Source organism: Anser anser (genome assembly GCF_964211835.1).
Source record: "Anser anser genome assembly, chromosome: 4".
In the NCBI taxonomy this organism is placed as follows: domain Eukaryota; kingdom Metazoa; phylum Chordata; class Aves; order Anseriformes; family Anatidae; genus Anser; species Anser anser.
This window is the reverse complement of record NC_139724.1, coordinates 49,891,347-49,904,225: the sequence shown is the minus strand read 5'-3', so window position 1 is coordinate 49,904,225 and position 12,879 is coordinate 49,891,347. Positions and strand designations below refer to the sequence as shown.

Sequence of the window (12,879 nt, the reverse complement as noted above, 5' to 3'; positions counted from 1 at the left end):
GGAACTGGTGGTAGGAGAAGTGGTTTTGGTTTGTCTTTGTTTTTCAGCATCCTACTCTATTTTGATTTGTAGTAAATTAAATTAATCTTCCCCAAGTTGAGTCTGTTTTGCAGTAATTCATAAGCGATGGGCCTGCCTTTATCTCAGCCCATGACCTTTTATTTTCATCTTATTTTCTCCCCCTATCCTGTTCAGGAGGGGGAGTGACAGAAGAGCTGGTTGGGCGTCTGACAGCCAAGCAAGTTCAACCTGCCACAGTATCTCAAACAACAGCTTCAGAATTAACATTTTAAATCAACAAAACTATTTTCGTAGAATCATAGAATGGCTCGGATTGGAAGGGACCTTAAAGACTATCCAGTTCCAACCCCCTGCCATGGGCAGGGATGCCAGCCACCAGACCAGGTTGCCCAGGGCCCCATCCAGCCTGGCCTTGAACACCTCCAGGGATGAGGCATCCACAACCTCTGGGCAACCTGTTCTAGTGCCTCACCACCCTTTGAGTGAAGAATTTCCTCCTTTTTTTTTGTTTTGTTTTCTTTTAGTGAAATTTTTCCATTCAGGAGCAAAGAGAAAATACTAGTATTGAATTTGTGTGCGTGTGTGATTATCCCGTGAATCCACATAAACGGTATATTGCTACATTTCAGAATTCATGAACTTCAGTCAGAAGTAACAGAGCTACAGGAAAAACTGGAGATATCTGAAAGTGGAATGAAAAATTACAGCAAGCAGGTATGTTTACAGTTGTGTTTTTTAATAATTATTTGGCTGTAGTAGCCCTCGAAATGATGTTGATTTTATTTTTATTTTAACCTCATTGTTAAAGCATTGTAGGGGTTGTGAAATACTACTATTCTAACTTGCACAAATTGAGATGTTTCTTTCCTCTGCTAGGACTTGTTTCAAATTTTTTTTCCGCACAAATATAGTTTAATTCATTTAGTCTTATGTCAGAGAAGTCACTTTGTTCACAAAAATCCATAATACAAGAAAATTGAATATTAAATTAAAAAAAAATCCTTATTAGGGGCATCTCACTGAATGTTACATGGGTGTTTATCAGAACAAAGGTTCTGTTAAATGCTGTAGAAGATAATACAGATTTTCTTTTTTCCTTGAAGGTTGAGCTTAGAGACAAAGAAATAGAACGCCTAATGCTAGCATTGGATGGTGGTCGTTCTCATGAGGTTATCTCTCTGGAATCGAGAAGTAAATGTAATGAGAAGCTTATTGCCCATTTAAATTTGCAGGTAATGGATTAATTACTGTTGGTTAGTCAAAACTTCACAAAATACAAGCAGTCTAAAAGACAAAAAAAACAACAACAGAACAAAACCCAACAACTTCTAGGTCATTTTTTAAGAAAATCACTATTAGGTATAAAATCAACCAATTTAACTCATGTTACTTTTCAGGTGGTAGTCTTCCTTCTCTAAATAAATTTCATTTCTTGTTTTAAAAGCCTGTTTCTTTTTTGTAAATAATTCTATGAATTCACATCTGTGTATAGTAATTCTAATCTGAGAGTATTCAGGAGATTTGTTTGATACACTGTTTTGACTAAATTTAAAAGTCCTTATTCTCTTTAGGAATTTTTTTTGTATGTGCGTACATTCCATTTATGTTTTTAGGAACTAACATTGGTATATGTACTTATGAAGAGGAGTAGTCCTGCAAGTAATCCCATCGGATAGCAAGGAATCATCTTTAACTCAAATGGTCCTCACCTTTACTCCAACATAGACTTGCAAGGAAAGGATGAGCTTAAATAAAGATGTTTGTATTTAATGTGTGTATTAGCATGCATTTGATATTGGTCTCAAAATGAGAATTTCCAAAACAAATACAAGGCAGGCAGGAATACAGATCAAGTATAGTCCATCTCTGGATTTATACCATCTGTATACCATTTGTATACTGTTTGTATATAGTGTACAGTGACACACAGAGCCAGGCTGTGGAGCTTATTAGAAGTGCTGCAAAAATATGGTATGAGCAATGACTTGGAAGCAGTACTGCTGTATTCACAGAATTGTAGGGGTTGGAAGGGACCTCAAGAGATCATCGGGTCCAACCCCCCTGCCAAAGCAGGAAAGTGATCCTGAATTAGTAAGTTGTGCTGATGACATATTGATTGTAACAAGAGTGAGCCCAGGTGTCTATGCTGTATTTCCAGAGCTTCACAGAGCTGATTTTGGGCCATTGAGGCTATTTGTTCAGGCTCGGTGCCAACATACCACTTTTACTCTCTGAGTATAAACAGATGGATATTTCTGCATAGTAGCATTTATGGCTATGGGAAGGCTCAGACTGTCTTCTGGGCCTACAGCAACACTTCTTTCTGGAGTTTTGAGGAAAGTTGTGTGGAGATGGAAGTGCAGCACTTTTTTATGTTTTTCAAGGTATTTCAGGCTCCCATTTCCCCACACAGTGTAATTTATTGTTTATATGGTTTTTTTTCCTACTCTGTGTCTCTGCCTCTCTTCCCTGTACTTGCAGGGAAAGGTATACTGGGAAAAACAATGTCTCTAGAGCAGGATTTCTGGAATGTTGTGTTTAAGGTGCAGACCTATGTTGGAGGCAAGCTAGATTTGGGGAATCTGATCTGTAAAGCTTCGTTTTTGTGAAGGAGTAACAGCGAAATTAAGCCTAGCAAATATACTGGAAAGGTGGACAGCAGAAACTGTTTTCACATCTTGTGAAATTCAGGGAAACATTAAGTGCGCTGTGTCTACCAGACTGATGCCCAAGACAGGTTTCTATACTGATCTCTGCTTTTTAATGTTTTGTTTTTAGAGTAAAACTCAGGGTTTGGAACCTATGTAAAGAACAGTATAGTAATGAATTCCTTCACCTTGCACACCTGTAAAATCATATTCTTTTCATGTTGATATTTATTAATTTCTAAGAATAGAAAATCAGTCATTTTTAACAGGATATCCCTTTTATACCATGGATATAGAAATACTGCATTTCAGAAGACTGGGAGGAGCTTTTGCTGTCCATTTTAACAACACATTAACATTTTAATGAAAAATATCTTTTAGGTTGAATATCTTCAGCAAACAAACAAAGAACTTGAAAATCGCATTCAAGACCTCTTGGACACCAAACAAAATGTGACTAGCGAGGTTGTGCACTTAAGCAATAAAAATGAAGAACTGTGTCAAGAACTGAATGAAATAGACCATCTGGCACAGCAGTTGGAAAGACACAAGGAAATTGTACTTGAGACTGCAGATAAAGAAATAGGAGAAGCAAAGGTAATCAATGACGTTTTACAAGAGTAGGATCTGCTTAGCTTTCGGGTGACTTTTTTAAAATTGCAACAAGTTATTGGCTAAAGGAAGACGAATCACAGCAATTTTGTCTCATTACTGTATTGGGTGAGATTAACTTAGTTAAGAGGCAGTCTGTCTTCCTTCTTCTGTTAGTTCAGTATGAAACAAAATTCTGAGATACCTTAAACTGTTGATAGGTAACAGACATTTGCAAGAGTGATGCCTGTGTTTGGAGGGTGTTTTTTTCTTCTAAGAGTCATGCAACAATTCATTTATTAGTTGTGCTCAAAATGAGTGTATATGTTGCAAGTTTTATGTACTTGCCGTTCATAGGAGCTTTAGTGGATATGTGAACATAAATTTTGGCAAATTGCAAGGAGATAATAATACTTTATTTCTTAAAAAATGTATCCATTTGCTTAATTTTTTATAACAAAGGAATTGTTATTTTGGATATGTAACTTTTAACATAAAAGTTAATTTTGGTTTGTAGAAAGAAATTGAAAGAAAAGACGGTGAAATACAGGATCTTGAAGAAACAATAGCAAGGCTTAAATCAGTAAGTAAAAATGCTTTCTATTCAAGTATTCTTTGTAGTATTTTTATCATTCTGTAATCCACGTTTCTTTCATTTATTATAAAATTCAACAATGCTTTTTTAAAGGAAAACTTTAATAGTATCCCCAAATTCTCTTAAAGTAATGTAAAAAATGTAAAAGCTAAAGAAGCCACATCATATTGTTTCAAAAATTAAGCTTAAAGAAAGCTCTGTAGACAGTATGCTTCCCTGTGACCTTATTATACCTTTTGCTATTATTATTTCTGCTATCCAAAGTTGTAACTTCCTTGACATAATCATTTTTACCACAAACTAATAATGACATCCCAGAGGATTTTCTTAATGTAGGAACTACTTTGGCTCTTCACCAGCATATGAATAATTATGCGCTACTTGCATACATAGAAACAAAGTTTAGTAGCCCAGATGAAAAATAACAGCATTACCAATTTCTTGAAGATCAAACTCTGTTTAGCATATAGCAAGTTGTGTACTAGTTGCATACGGTGTTTTGTTTTAGTATTTCTAATGAACTTGAAAATATGAAAATATTTTCTGAGCACAAAATTATAGGAAATATATACCAAACAGCATTTGCTAAGCTGTAAGATTGAGTTGACTGAGATGCAATACTGTCATCTGTTTTAACACCAGCAGTGTTTCTAAATGGCATTTAAAAGTATTTGTTTCTGTAGTTGCTACTTTTTTCCATGTTTACATTTCACTGTGCTCCTATTTTTTTCTTGAAGTAGGAGTTGAATTAAGCAAGGGTGAATCTTTCTTGTTTCATTGCTGATTGCAAACTGTGTAGGAAGTAATGCTCACATTGATTTAACATAAAGTAGTATAAAGAATGATTGCCAAATTAACAAATATTACAACATAAAACATGTGGGCTAAATAGAAGAACACAGTGTTGAATACTAGAAGCTTAACAAAATGTTAATTAACTTTTTCCAAATGTATCTATTGGCACTTCTAATGTTTTTTTTTGCAATAATACTTGTTACTGCAGGACTTGTGCTCATGTCGTAGACAGAACGAGAGGCTGAATGAAGAACTCTTTGGAAAAACAGATGACAAAGAAAATCTGGAAGTACTGTTAAATCAGCTTGAACAAGAGAAACAAAGACTGACAGAAAAAACAGAAAACTTTGAAATAAAAGGTAAGTGATTAAATGTAGATACCTATAAATTATGTTCCTTTAAATTTTGAAACAGAAAATCTTACAGTTAATAATACTCAGAGACTAATAATGCTAATATATCAACTAAAAAGAAGACTGAAATTCTTGAATCATAAGTTAAGTGAAATATTTTGTCTCAAAAGCATGTTTCATTCTGTTTTTGAGAACCAAAAGCTGAACTTCTGCAACTAAATTCTGATCCCACTCAACATCCTAATAACGATAATATGGCAGTTTCTTACAAAATAATTTATTTCATCCCAAACCGTTTTTATTCACTCTTTCTGAGTGAATGACTTCAGACTGTGTTTAAGACTTTTTCCAGTTGTACTTTAAAAACCTTCAAGGATGGAGATTTCTCAGTCTCTCTAGGCAACCCATTACAGTGTTTATTTATGCTCAGAGTAAAAATGTTTTCCTTCTATTGCCTGTAGCAATTTATCACCATTGTTTCTCATTTACCCACTGTGCACATCTGTGAAGAAAATGGCTCCATCTTATTTATAAACTCCTCTTGGTATTGTCATACTTCTCTTAGGTCCCCCACAAGCTGTCTCTTTTCTAATCAGAACAAGCCCAGCTCCTTCAGCCATTCCTTACAGGGCAAGTATTCTGCTCTTAGAACTAGCTTGGACTTGCTCAACATCTTTCTTGTACTAGGGAAACAAAACTGGATTCAATATTGTAAATGTGGTCTAATGTAAGTAAAAGGGAATAATCACATCCCTCAGTCTGCATGTACACTGACACAGCCCCAATATACCGTTAGGTCTCAGTTGGTTGCAAAATAAACTACCGACGTGTGTAGACAACAGTGAGCCAGGACTTCTGGTGCCAAGGCAGCTGCTGGGTGTTAGTCCATTCCAAATGCAAATGTCTCTGGTGAAATTCTTACGGTTCCTATATGGTTGTTTTATATAAGTCTTATGTACGGTTGTTTTATTTCTGTTTCTGCAGAACGAGAGCTTGTCCTAGAAATAGAAAGAATGAGATTAGAATATGGTATAGCCCTAGGAGACAAATCTCCATCTCGTCTGGATGCGTTTGTAAAAACTTTAGAAGATGACAGAGATTATTATAAGCGAGAATTAGAATATCTTCAGAAAATGATAAAACGAAGGCCTAGCCCAAGCCGTAGGACTCCAGAAAAGGTAATCATTTTATGGTCAACACAGGCTGGAAAAATAATGCAGAAACATTGTAGAATAAATTAAGGGAGCTTTCAAATATATTTTCAGTAGCAGTAAATGTGTAGCAGTTTTTTTTTAATTATGTTCTTAGCATAAAAAGTTAACTGTGAGTAACTTCAATGAACTTGTTTTTATTTCCCTATTCACATTTTACAGTAACATTAATTCATTATTGATCAGTTTGTTTAAAATAAATAGAATTAGATGATACAGAAAAAAAAAGTTTGAAATTTTATTGTTAGCTGGTTTGCTTTTTGTCTTTAGCAGTTAGTTCTCATTGTTAGATAATACAAGAAGCCTGGCATTGCTGGGAATTAAAATTCATTAGACATATTTTTCATGTATTATTAATTGTATGAGTTCTTTTTTTCTTGCATTGCTTAATTATCCAAATATTTTAATTAGTATATTTGAACCTAAATTTTATTAATCACTTTGCAGAGTGAAGATCTTAGATTGATCACCAGAGAAAGAGATGAGCTACAGTCCATGTTAGACAGATTTGAAAAACATATGATAGAAATTCAATCCAATGTCAAATTATTGACTGCAGAAAGAGACAGATTAAGTATTCTTTATGAACAGGTAAGAAGAGATTCTTTATCATTGGCATTTAAATAACTGATTAGCACTTATCTTACTACTGCTTGTTTAAAAAGAAAAAAATCCACTCTATAATAGAACTTGAGGAGTATAGACCTACTGGAAAATAACTAAGAACAATAAAAAATGTACCTATTTTTTAAAATTGTTAATAAAATCATGCGTTCCAATGTTTGTGTATTAACTTCAAAGTCATTCTAACTTTCTACTGGCATTTGGAAATGAGAAAGATCAGGAAAAAATCAAAAGAATGCATGAGAAAGTTGGGTAAGTATACAGGCTGGGAAAAAAAAAAGTAGTAGTAGTACTTAAATGATGAGAAAACAGAGTGAAGTTAGTCTATACTTGGAACAGTAGAGGAATGCCAAGTATGTTGGCAGCGTAAGTTGTCATGACACTGTGTGACTTGAAATAGACTTTGATTATCTAGGGAAAAATAGGACTATAATAGTACTTCTATTGTAATAACAGCATTGAAACCTTCTGTCAGCATGTAGGCTATATTAATTCCAATCCATGTATGCTAACTATGATAACTTTTTTAAGTCTCAGAGTGAATTAAACAGGCTGAGAAGAGAAGCAAAACATAATTTAGTTTCTCAGAGTCATGTGGAAGAAGAAAGAGACGTTGCACTGACTGACTTTAGAAGACTAATGGCAGAAAAGGAAAGCCTAAAAGAAAAAATAAAGGTGAGTTTTTTTAGCTGCATTGCTTGCAGTAAGGGGGTATATGGGAAAGACTTAGAAATTTTGCTGTGTTTGTGTCTGGCTGTCAGTCAGTTCCACTTTTCAGTAACTTTTCAACTTGTCTCATTTCAAAATCACTTGAGAGAGCTGGATGAGTTTTCTGAGTTATCATTGTAAACTCAGTTGCTAAGTGGGGGTGGGGTAGAGGAACACGCTTGAAGTGTCTGCAAGCAAACATGGCATGCCCTTATGCGTAGAGTCTAGATATGAAGCTCCAACCACAGAATATTTTTATGTGTATGTACTACTTTGAAGATGTTCTTCTAATGCTAAGCTACACGTGCTTGTGACCCTTTCTGTTGCCCTGTAGCTCTGTAATCTTTCTGCAGCAACTCACAAGTATTAATTCAATTGGGACCAAATATAAATATATGCTTCCTTTAACAGAACTCTGATTCAGTATTTTTTTTTTTATTGTTTATACGTATATTGAACTGGAGCAATGTATTTTCAGCTATTGCTCTCTGGTTTTATAGAGAACTTTGCATTAGGTTATGCATCTAAGAAGTAGAACAGTGTTTTCTTACAGATATTTACATTTAAGCATAATGTATCTTATTACATGTAGTCCCATATTTCTACCTCAGATTCAGCAAGAAACAGCTAACCTTGAAAAATCAAAGATGCAGCGTGATATTTCAGAACTGGAAAATAATATTCATGAAGTAAGTACATTCTTTTTTTTTTACCAAGCAATCCTTTATTCTGGAATAGGATAGACATTTCAAGCAATTAATTTTGCTAGCTGTTTTCAATTTAGATTTATTTAAAAAACAAATTGTGATAGTTTTCTTCAACAATAACATGCCTTTTTTTTAATTGTAGTTTGAAATGGAAAGGTGTGAACTAAAGAGTACAATCTCTATCCTGAAAGAAAGAATAAACTCTTTGGAAAATGAATTAAAATTGAAGTCCAATAAACTCGCCCAGACATCTGATGATTCTTCTCAATTTAAAGCTGAGCTTTGCTCACTTCAGTAAGTCTAATGCAAAATGTAATTTTCTTTCACAGATGCTAACATAATTTTGTTTCTTCTATAAACATATAGCAGAGATATAGATAGAGATATTTTTGTTGGGAAAGACTATAAAATATTTTTTATATATATATCCCTTGGTACTGTTTTTGTCTTAAGGAAAAGTAAATTGGAGTAAGGAAAGTGCTGTGGTAGCTTTTCACAGTGAACTCCTCCTGGACATATTTGATGACCAGATACATTGATGCTTTTTGTGGCTAATAGTGAATGAAAAATTTCTTCTCCTTCTTGAACTGTTTCCTTCAACAACCATGTACTCTGCTTATGAATGTAGCAGAACAGAAAATTTCTAAAAGGAGTACTGTTTGTTAAAATGAAGACAGATGCCTTTACAAACTGCAGCAGTGGGATCAAATTGTGCTTGTTTTATGGAGGTGTCAATAATACTGAAGATTTTATGCCAAGCATCATTGATACTTGACAGTCGAGTGGTTCATGGAGAGCCAGTCTGTAATGACATCTCATTTGAGCTGTTTTTTTCTGTCAGCCTCTGTCATGTGCTAGCACTATCACAAGCATACTACAGTTTTGCAAGTTAGCATCTTAAGATCCATAGGCCCAGTCTGCAGGGATTTGACCAACTTGCTTAGAAGTGTAGGGTTAAGTATACCCACTTATTTTTAAGGCCTATTTAAACTTGCAGGCTCAATGCTGGCCCTTAAAGTTGTTTTAGAGCTCCCATCAGGTATCTAAATGTGGTGGGACAAAAAGAGGCCCTAGAGAATGTGGAAATGGATAACTGAATAAATCTGGGCAGAGATTTGGAAATCTGGCTTTTGATATAGGTAGAAATGAGAGCATTGGATACAAGATGCACTACAGGATAGGTAACGCTGTAAATGAGATGTCATGTCCCACCCCACATCCCACTCCACACTCCCAAAATATATATATAGCAAAATGGTACTATTCTGTGTTATATTTCTGTACTGTTATACAGTACAGTAGCAGGGGTAGATAACTGTGAAGAGCTGAAGCTCAGAAGCAAGGCTCAGTTCATCCAACACTCCAAATTGTACAAAGGCTACTTGTTGGTAAAATCATTGGTGTATTTGTTTGTAAAATTGTGACACCATTCATAGGAGTGGAGTATCTTGATAGATTCTTTTCAGTATTAGAAGAAAGTATCAGTGCTTATAAAATGCAGGAGATGAGGAACAGGGCTGCAATCCATTTAGCATTTGGTTTCACTTCATGCACGGTGACATTTTGCTATTGCTGTGTTTAGGGCTCCTTTTTACCTCTAAAGTTTAATCGAATTAGAGTTAGAATTAGAATCGAATTAATCGAATGAGAGTGATCTTCACCTGCCGATGCATGATATTCTGGACTGAAAAAAGGGAAAGTTTCTCTAGCTTTTCTAGTAACAAAAATCAGAGGGCATGAGTGTTTTGGATTATCATGCTTATTCCATAGCACCAATTTGAAATGATGTTAAGGTGGACTTGCCACAGGGGTCCAGAGCAACCAGGTGATGTTGGCCTTAGCAGTCTTTAATAGTCCTCTCCCTCCCTGTCTAGGAGGGAGAGGATTGGTTAGTATGGCACAGTCCTATCGTGAGGTTACACCGGAACTGTTCCAGCATTTCAAGCAGCTCAAGAGCCACAAGTTGAAGATCCTGAGTTAGTTCCCAAACTTCTTTCAACTGTGTACTGATTTTCCAGGCTCTTAAATGAACAACTCCAGAGGTCTATTGAAGACTTACAGCACCGATTGTCTCTCAAAAAGGATGAACTGCAGTCAGCTCGAGAAGAAATTATAAAGCTAGAGGAGGAAATAGGTGATCACTAGTTATTTTTACTTTTATTTCCTATTTTTAAAATCAAGAGTACTTACTGCTTTACTTATAGATAGGTTAAACCAGAAGAGCACTTCACATGATGAAGCAGTCAATGTGCTTAGAAGTACCATTACTGTTTTGGACAAAGAAAAGGACAGTCTTCAAGAAACTGTAGATGAAAAAACAGAAAGAATTGCATGCTTAGATGACAACTTAGCTAACAAGGTATGTACCGTAACTACTTCGCCCTCCATCTGGGGATTTGTAAAGCCATTAGATTTTAGGGAGACATTTTGCCTTGATAACAAAACCTGGGCAGAACTCTAGGCATCACATGAACTCTGTGTTTGGACCTAGGCAATACAAAGTCATTTGCCAACTCAATAAATTTTAATTATGATTGTTAGTGTGTTCCCTATACACTCCAAGAAAATATAAAAGTATTCTTCCCATTTTCCACTTGGAGGTTTGTACTGAGATACATGGTTCCAGCTTGAGTTGGCAGAATCCTCTGCAGACTTCCATCTATTTTTGACAAGACAATCCTGTCTCAGTAAAGAAGCTTGGAAATTTGAATGTGCAAAGATGTAAATGCTTACAGATGAAGAGTTGAAATAAAGGTTTAAACATAAAATTATTTAACTTGAACTATCCTGGAGTGTTGCAATATAATAATACCTAGTACAATTTTTGCTTTTATTTTCGTAGGAAAAAACAATTACTCATTTACGTCTAACTCTTTCTGAGCTGGAGTCATCAACAGAGTGAGTAAAGGCTAGATCAGTTTATTCAGTGATTTTTTTCCCCAATAAATATCTTCAGTGATCTTAAAGTAGATGGCAATTTTAGTTATTTTGTTGAAAGGGGTTTCATTCTGTTTAAGTCAAGTAAAGGAGCATACATTGTAGAGAAAGATACATGTAATTCTTGAAGAGACTTCCCATGCAATTAATTGCATGCTGCTAGGGTACTGTTAACGCAGCAATTAACAATTAACGATTGTTTTTCTATTTTTATTTTCCCAAATTGTTAACATTTCTTAATTCTCAATTAAGAAGTGGTTATTTAGTATTCTAATTATGCCACTAGATATTATTAGATTTACTCAGGTATAAGTCAAGAGCTGAATTCTAATTATTGGCAAATTAATTCTTCTAGTTTATGCTACCAGTGCTCCTTATTAAAGTATCTTTAGTTTTTAGCTGGGTTTTGTCTGATCTTTCCTTCTTGCCTCCTTTTAAGCATCACTTTTAAATCTATAGCTTTTAAAAACAAAATACTTAAACAGCAATATATAACATCTCAATGCCAGTGTAACTGAGTATTTGGTACCTTGATACATAAATTATCTGCAGCAAAAAAAAAGTAGGGCAAATGTCTGCTGAAATTCTCATATTTATATTTCTAGTTTTCTGTGTAACCTCTTCCTTACTGTTTTGCTTGATGCCTTTTAAGTCTAAGGTATCCAGGGAACTAAGTCTTTTTCCTTTATGGTATTAACATGCAAGTGCTGATATACTGTAATCACTAACAGACACAGGTAAACACAAGTATCTGTAATTGCTGTTTGCTTAATAAATGTGTGACTTTTTTCATATCATATCTTCAAAGGTGAAGAGTAAGTCCATATTATTTCTACGTACTAACATGTTACAACCTTAACTTACGTTTATGTTTAGTTTATGCTTGTGTTTGTCAGCCTTCAGAAAGCAAGAATTGTACCTTGTAAAAAACAAACAAAAAAAAAAAGCAAAAAAACCACAGCCTTTTGTGTATATATGAAGTCCACGTTTGATAATTTTCAGCAGTATGCAATATAGTGTGAGAAGGGACATCTTAAATAAGTTTTTTCAAAATCCTTCACTTGATAGCCAGCTAAAGGACATGCTGAGCAGCAGAGACCGTGAGATATCTAGCTTACATCGCCAGCTTGATGCATCCCACATGGAGCTTGCAGAAACAGGAAGAGTAAAGGAAATGGCTCTGAAAGAAAATAGACGATTACAAGATGACCTAGCTACAATGACCAGAGAAAACCAGGTATGAAGGCAGTACATACTATTGAAGAATTAATTTATTGTTTGCTTGCATATAATGGAACATCAAAACTGCTACATCCTGAGTTTTGATTGAGTATGATTAATTATTGGCATTTCTTGAACACTGAGCTATTAACAGTGACAGGGAAAAAACTGTAAAAGCAATTATTCTGGGTATTTTTATATGCATAGCCAGTACAGTGGGGGAAAAATAAACAAGCTTTCAGTTTAGTCACTCTTCCCCAGATTAAAAAATAAATTTAAATAAAATAAATAGATGACACAACTGTTTTATCCTATAATGAATTTGTAACTTGGTTATATCACTTGGTAGTTAATTGGTTTAAAAAAAAAAAAAAAGTATTTATTACCTGTGGAACAGAGAGGATATTGAGAGAGCAACACATTGTAAAAGCAAATGTCAGGTTATTAATTGGTTCATAAATAGGGAGA

General features: G+C 34.7%; 1 protein-coding gene across 11 annotated transcripts in view; it reads left to right on the top strand.

Moving 5' to 3' along the window:
- The window catches only part of CEP135 (centrosomal protein 135), a gene marked incomplete at its 3' end in the record, with an annotated part of 32,746 nt that overhangs the window by 6,375 nt on the left and 13,492 nt on the right, over nt 1–12,879 (top strand). For 9 of the 11 annotated variants that reach the window (XM_083836158.1, XM_083836157.1, XM_083836162.1 and 6 more), the window contains 14 exons: nt 651–735; nt 1,125–1,253; nt 3,051–3,266; nt 3,778–3,843; nt 4,859–5,009; nt 5,988–6,181; nt 6,662–6,805; nt 7,370–7,513; nt 8,158–8,235; nt 8,396–8,547; nt 10,272–10,387; nt 10,458–10,612; nt 11,096–11,151; nt 12,259–12,427. In XM_083836158.1, the coding sequence (XP_083692284.1) occupies nt 651–735; nt 1,125–1,253; nt 3,051–3,266; nt 3,778–3,843; nt 4,859–5,009; nt 5,988–6,181; nt 6,662–6,805; nt 7,370–7,513; nt 8,158–8,235; nt 8,396–8,547; nt 10,272–10,387; nt 10,458–10,612; nt 11,096–11,151; nt 12,259–12,427 (1,855 nt within the window). The remainder of the gene's footprint in view (nt 1–650; nt 736–1,124; nt 1,254–3,050; nt 3,267–3,777; nt 3,844–4,858; nt 5,010–5,987; nt 6,182–6,661; nt 6,806–7,369; nt 7,514–8,157; nt 8,236–8,395; nt 8,548–10,271; nt 10,388–10,457; nt 10,613–11,095; nt 11,152–12,258; nt 12,428–12,879) is intronic. The other 2 variants (XM_083836159.1, XM_083836167.1) reach the window with 1 other exon arrangement.